This window comes from Coregonus lavaretus (assembly GCF_964263955.1).
Source record: "Coregonus lavaretus genome assembly, chromosome: 3".
In the NCBI taxonomy this organism is placed as follows: Eukaryota; Metazoa; Chordata; class Actinopteri; order Salmoniformes; family Salmonidae; genus Coregonus; species Coregonus lavaretus.
This window is the reverse complement of record NC_139990.1, coordinates 49,100,244-49,107,625: the sequence shown is the minus strand read 5'-3', so window position 1 is coordinate 49,107,625 and position 7,382 is coordinate 49,100,244. Positions and strand designations below refer to the sequence as shown.

The window sequence follows — 7,382 nt, the reverse complement described above, 5'->3', positions numbered from 1 at the left end:
CAGACGACACAACAGTAGTAGGCCTGATTACCAACAATGATGAGACAGCCTACAGGGAGGAGGTGAGGGCCCTGGCAGAGTGGGGCCAGGAAAATAACCTCTCCTTCAACGTCAACAAAACGAAGGAGCTGATCGTGGACTTCAGGAAACAGCAGAGGGAGCACACCCCCATCCACATCGACGAGACCGCAGTGGAGACGGTGGAAAGCTTCAGGTTCCTTGGCGTGCACATCACTGACAATCTGAAATGGTCTACCCACACAGACAGTGTGGTGAAGAAGGCGCAACTGCGCCTCTTCAATCTCAGGAGGCTGAAGAAATTCAGCTTGGCCCCCAAGACCCTCAAACTTTTACAGATGCACAATTGAGAGCTTCCTGTCGGGCTGTATCACCACCTGGTAAGGCAACTGCACCGCCCGCAACCGCAGGGCTCTCCAGAGGGTGGTACGGTCTGCCCAACGCATCAGCCGGGGGCACACTGCCTGCCCTCCAGGACACCTACAGCACCCGATGTCACAGGAACCACGGCGTGTCATCCAGAAGGCGAGGTCAGTACAGGTGCATCAAAGCTGGGACCGAGAGAATAAAAAACAGCTTCTATCTCAAGGTCATCAGACTGTTAAATAGCCATCACTAGCTGGCTACCACCCGGTTACTCAACCCTGCACCTTAGAGGCTGCTGCCCTATATACATAGACATGGAATCACTGGCCACTTTAAATAATGGAACACTAGTCACTTTAATAATGTTTACATACTGCTTTACTCATCTCATATGTATATACTGTATTTTATTATACTGTATTTAGTCAATGCCAATCCGACATTGCTCATCCTAATATTTATATATTTCTTAATTCCATTATTTTACTTTTAGATTTGTGTATTGTTAGACACTACTGCACTGTCGGAGCTAGGAACACAAGCATTCCACTACACCCGCAATAACATCTGCTAAATATGTGTATGTGACCAATAAAATGTTATTTGATATAAATAATCTGGCTCCATAACCATATGATCAAACATAGTTAGCTAGCCAGTTCTGCTTTCTGCAGAAACAAGTACACTAACAGGCCCTCGTATTGCTTTCACCCTTCAGAAAGTATTCATACCCCTTAACTTATTCCACATTTTGTTACAGCCTAAATTCAAAATGGATTAAATATGTTTTACCCATCTACACACACACAATACCCCATAATGACAAAGTGAAAACATGTTTTTAGAATTTGCAAATTTATTGAAAAAGGAATACAGAAATCTAATTTACGTAAGTATTCACACCCCTTTGCTATGACACTCCAAATCAGCTCAGGTGCATCCAATTTCCTTTGCTCATCCTTGAGTCCACTTGTGGCCAATTCAATTGTTTGGACCTGATTTAGAAAGAAACACACATGTTTATATAAGGTCCCACAGTTGACAGTGCATGTCAGAGCAGAAACTATACCATGAAGTCGAAGGAACTGTCTGTACATCTCCGAGATAGAATTGTGATGAGGCATATATCTGGGGAAGGGTATAAAACTATTTCTAGAGTGTTGAAAGTTTCCAAGAGCACAGTGGTCTCCATCATTGGGAAATGGAAAACATTTGGAACTACCCAGACTCTGCCTAAACTGACCGTTCGACCAAACTAAGCAAGCAGGCAAGAATGACCACTGACAGAACTAGAGTTCCTTGGCTGAGATGGGAGAACCTGCCAGAAAGCACAAGAGTCTCTACAACACTTCACCAATCTGGGCTTTATGGGAGAGTGGCCAGACTGAAGCCACTCCTGATTAAAAAAGGCACATGACAGCAAGCATGGAGTTTGCAAAAAGGCAAACGGGCCAAAATGGTGAGGCAGTACCTGAACTTGCCCAATAACAAACGCTTGTTTCATTATTGGTTACAAAACGTTTTGCTACGGTGTGCACTAATGAATACAACCTTTGTCTCTCTGTCCACCCAGCTCTCCAACAGCAGTGCCTTCAACTAGTCTGTCCTGTAGGCCTCTGCTAGTGACTACCTCCTCTTCCTCTCCCCCCCCTCTTCCTCTTCCTTTACTACTCCCCATCATCTTCTCCTCCTCTGGGTCACTCTCTCGCTGCCTCTCCTCCTCCTCAGGATCATCATTGCACTGGCGCTTCCTCTTCCTCTGTTTCTCCTCCACTCTCTTTGCTCCCTCTCCTCCAGCCCACATCTCCCACTCAGTCCAGAAGGTTATCTCTACCTGATGCCGAGGCTTCCTCTGCCCCACCTCCCCTCCCTCCTGCACAGTCCTGCCATCTGTCTCCCCCCTCTCCCCAACTCCTGGTCCTTCATCAGGGTCCAGCCCTGAGTCTGGGCTGTGGTAGCGTCTGACGTGGTTCTTGAGGCTGACGTTGTGGTTGAAGCTCTTGTCACAGCGCTGGCATTGGAAGGGCCTCTCCCCAGTGTGGACACGCAGGTGGGACTTCAGCTGGCTGAGCTGGGCAAAGGCACGCTGGCACACCTGGCACCCAGGAAAGAGCAACATGGACCATGTAAATACAATCATTCCGGTTTAAATAAAAATGGAAAGCTTCTTGTTTATAGTAAATAGCCCTCTTCAAAATAAGTAATTGAAACAGACACTTCAGTTGCATGTAATTGAAATCCTGCCCCTCCCTCCAGACCTGGCACTTGAAGGGCTTGTCGTCACTGTGGGACAGCTCATGCCTCTCCAGGAGGTGACCTTTGGCGAATTCCTTGTAACATGTGTGACAGATGTGTCTCTTGGACTCATGCTCTCTGAGATGGCGATTCCGTATGAGGATGTTGTCAAACTTCAGTGGGCACTCTGAGCAGCTGTAGCATCTGTGACCTTTTAATCTTTTGAATCTGTGGGTCTTCTCGTGGGTCAGCTTGTCCGGCCGCGTCCTGAAGGATTGGAGGCAGAACTTACAGGGAAACTTAAGGTCCTGACGGTGTAGCCTCCTGTGCTGCTTGAGGCCGAGTTCACTCGCACAACCCTGCCCACAGTCTGGACAGCGGACCACGAACTTGTGTTCACACTTATGGTGTTTCAGCCTGGTGGTGTACAGGACGCCACATTCAGGACAGAGGACCATATTATGTTTTTTGGAGTATTTGAATTTCTGCCGGATGCTGGCAACGTTTCCAGAGCCCAGTTCTCCAGCGGCACCGCTGAATGACTCCTGGTCCTGCTGGTCTCTCTGGGGTGATGATGAAGATGATCCATCAGAGTCTTCAGCAGACTCATCCAAACCACTCTCTCCTGTAGGCTGCTGCAATTGCCTTCCTCCTCCTCCGCTCCCCCCTCTCCCCCTGCCTCTCCCCCTGCCTCTCCCCCTGCCTCTCCCCCTGCCTCTCAACCTACTACTCGTTGGTTTCTCCTCTTCTGGGTCAAAGTCAGAGTCACTCTCTATCAGTCCCTCTTCCTTCTCCTCCTCCTCCGGGTCAAATTCAGAGTCACTCTCTCTCTGTCCCTCTTCTTCATCTGTCTCTTCACCCTCCATCTCACACTTACCACCCTCCCCCTCACACTCATCTGCAGCCACCTGCTTCTTCTCTCCTTCTCTGTCTATCTGAGAGGTTTGGCTTTCAGAGTCCTCAGGCTCCATAGAGTATATTGTCACTTCAATAGAGGCCTGCTGCTCAGCATCATTCTCCTGTTGTTTACCTCCTAGGAACTTTCCCTTTCTCTCCTCTCCTCCCTCATTCTCCTGTGAGGACAGGCCATTCTCCTCCTGGCTTTGTGCACTGTCCGTCTCACTGTCCAACACCACCTCAGTTACTTTCTTGTTCTCTTCTGCTCCTTTGTTCCCCTCCTTCTTCTCCCTCACCAAGGACGTGCCACTTCCCCCTGGTCTTGGTGGCTGGTCTACAGTCACCTCCATCTGCAAAGAGCCAGTCAGCTCCAGGGCCCCATCTGTGTCCTCAGACGGCAGGGCCCCATCTGTGTCCTCAGACGGCAGGGCCACCTGCATGTCAGCCACCTTAGCGAAGGAAAACACCAGTATTATTGGAGTGACAGTTCTGTATAAAAAAAATAACTAGAGATACCACAGAATACAAATAACTGAAGTTAGTTATTTCACAATATCAACTGTTAATCCTTAAATACCCACCTGGGTGTTCTGTGGCTCCTCCCCATTTCCTCTGTGTGTCTGGACAGAAGACACGTTGCTTGCCCATGTCCTGAGGTGGTTGCAGCTCTGGCAGTGTTGGGTCACAGAGAGGCACGTCCTGTCTCCCTGCGTCTGGATCACACTCTCACGCCTGCACTGCTCACACCGCTGAAACAGCTGCAGCAGGCAGTCAATGTTCACTATAATATCTTCTGGGGAGGGAGTGGGGGCAGCAGCTTGTGGAGGGGGGGCAGCTAACCTGGGTCAAATACAAAAAAGAGCAGGTGCTATTGGCTCTTGCCAATTCATACTCATTAGCATATTTAGAAGAGATAGTCCTGAAGAGACAGTCATTCACATTATCATGCAATTTTATCTTCTAGGAACATGCGTTGATTAAATATTTCAATAATAAGAGTCCCCTCAGCCACGTAGTCTATTGAAAACTGAGTGGTGCAGTGCTCGGTAGTCTCTCGGAACAGGATAATCGTTTTTTCCAACGTGCATGTGAGATTTGGATGCCTAAATTAGGCTGGCTTCTGTAGAAAGTGTTTTAAAAATCTGCCCCATTATTTGTGAGTTAGAGACCTCTCTAACACCCAGGAAGCTCTGATTCAAACTCCCTTTCACCAGCTCTGCAAGCGTTATAATGTCAAAATGCGTTCGTTCCTCTCCAAATATGGAGTTTTGCTGAGTAACTATCTTCATTTATTCCTGCTATGGTCGGTCTGTACTTTCAAAAAAGGTCTAAATAAAAATGCCTCTGGATAAGAGCGTCTGCTGAATGACTAAAATGTAAATGTAAATGTACAAATTACCTCGACTAACCTGTATTGACTCGGTACCGGTACCCCCTGTATATAGCCTCGTTATTGTTATTTTATTGTGTTACTTTTTATTTTATTTTAAATTTTATTTTACTTTAGTTTATTTAGTAAATATTTTCTTACCTCTTTCTTGAACTGCATTGTTGGTTAAGGGCTTGTAAGTAAGCATTTCACGGTAAGGTCTACACCTGTTGTATTCCGCACATGTGACAAATAACATTTGATTTGATAGCTGATATGGCCTATCATTTTTTTTTTTATGATTTGGTTAGAAAGGCCCCTTGAGACCGCCCCGCCCCCTCTGTGCTGAGACCCTAGCTCCACGCGGTTCTGGGACAATAGATCCAAAATTCATACAACTACTGTACATAAAAATATATATTAAGCAATGAGGCTAAAGCAACTGACCAGAACATTTAGCTGAAAATGTTGATGAACTCATTTCTTCACATTATAAGCGCAGCAATGCGCCCACAGCAGTAGTCTACGCGCAAATGTTCGCAACAGGTACTGGCCTTTCTCTCAGCTCTTGTGACCATTTGATCTGAACGAACTGTGCCTCGAGTATGTCAACAGAATCAAACCTTTAGATGTTAATGTTAATTATCCTACATTATACTTGTCAATAAACATGACTGGCGTTTAGCATAAAGTGTGAATTCGGAAAGAGTGGGACATCATAAACTGACACAGCTTAATTCTGACGCATTTATTTCTTGGTCTGACATGAGAAAATCAAAACTATTGTTAAGCCCTTGCAGAGAAACCACACGATCAAAATCACATCACTTCATTGGTGTGACATCATAGAGGGGGGCAGAGCAAGCTTCAAACAGGAAGCTCACCCCGCAAAGCACATAGTGACATAGCTTTTTTTCCTTTTTTGATGTTGAGGTTATAAAATTGTCTAATATTGCACTGTGCCAAATGTTGATGTAAATGTGCATATTATGTAGTACTGCATCAAAATACATAAAGATGTTACCAATATTATGTTTCAGTTTTGAAATTCAGTCTTTTTTGTTGTCCCACTGTACCAACCATAGCTAGCTAAAGTAGGACAGTCTTGTAGGCTTTTCCATGGGGGAAAGAGATACAGTTTACATTAGGGACCCCCTGTATTCATTAGGCAGGGCTCTGGTTATTGTAGTACTATATCCTGTAAAAAAAAATGGTAGTACTGTTATTAGTACTGTTAATTGAGTATTCATACTCAGTATGAAAAAAATTTATGCACTCACTAACTAAGTCGCTCTGAATAAGAGCGTCTGCTAAATGACTAAAATGTAAATGTCTTCAGAAAAGGTGGGACACTTTTTGCATTTTGCAAACTGGGCCACCATTATAGTCGTAATTGTACCCCAATGGGCTATTAGCCCAACACATTATACGTTTCAGAAATCTTCAGATGTTTCCTAATCACACAATGTTATTGTCATTGGGGTACAATTAGGACTATAATAATGGTGTCCCAGTTGATCTAACCTGCTGTCCCAGTCTACCAAATGCGAACAAAAAATATGGCTTTGACTCAGTGTGGCCAAAATGGGTGTGTCATGCATCCTGTTAACATATCAACAAAGAAAATGTGTGTGTGATTTAGGAAACATCTTGAGGATTTCAGAAATGTATCATGTGTTGGGATAATATGTTGGATAGATGTCGAAAGATGGAAATGCAAAAAGTGTCCCACATTTTTTGTCTAGTTTTCAGGCCTTGTGGGCGGGGTTATGGGTTGTCATTGGTTTTGAAATTTTAGGTAGACCTGGTAACCCTGGTAGGCTAAACTGGTAGACTGCAGAAAAAACTCGAATTACCTGTCAAGCAAAAACAAAGCCACTTCGGCATCTGTAGGCATAGATTTCTCCTCCTTGAGGTCCCTCCATCTGGTAAAAGCTTCTCCGATATTAATCCGATTTCTGGATTTGTCCTTTAATTTTCTCCACTCAGAATCTCGATCGGGTTTCTTCTTCGGTGGTAAAAAGGGTGTAAAGATTATATTGTTGTTATTATTGGCCATGATTGGGCGCAATAGAGCCACTATTTAAAACTAAATCAAATGTTTTAGGGACGTGTGTAACGTGGGCTTTCCTTACGAATCTCTGCGTTCCACCATTATTGTCTCCACCGCGGAAATGACCTACCTAATTTACCCTAGTCTTCCCCCCCTTCTTCTTCTTCAGTAGGGTTTAAGGTCGGTTGGCATCCAATCAGTGCAGTACCGCCACCTACTGTGCTGGAGCGTGTGCCAGAGACCGAAAGGAACTAAATCCTTCCTGCCAGCCCCGTTTCTCTTGGGACACACTGTCTGAATCCGAAATCACCCCCTTCCCCTTGCCCCTCCATTTGCGAGTTCAAACGCGCCTCCAACATTTGCATAAGTGTCCCAAAACTGAGGGAGTGAAAATTATAGAGAATGTAAGGCAGAGTTCCCCAACTGGCAGACCATTCGGCCCAC

The 7,382-nt window shown here is 45.3% G+C and overlaps 1 protein-coding gene across 1 annotated transcript; it reads right to left on the bottom strand.

The window, feature by feature from the left end:
- Positions 1–1,230: 1,230 nt before the first annotated feature.
- On the bottom strand, positions 1,231–7,088 carry LOC311110105 (uncharacterized protein). The gene is made up of 4 exons (XM_084152972.1): positions 6,742–7,088; positions 4,098–4,356; positions 2,643–3,965; positions 1,231–2,479 (listed from the first exon to the last, which is right to left on the bottom strand). Exons 1-4 carry the CDS (start codon positions 6,942–6,944, stop codon positions 1,922–1,924), a joined length of 2,343 nt encoding a protein of 780 aa, XP_084009098.1. The 5' UTR covers positions 6,945–7,088; the 3' UTR covers positions 1,231–1,921.
- Positions 7,089–7,382: the final 294 nt, after the last annotated feature.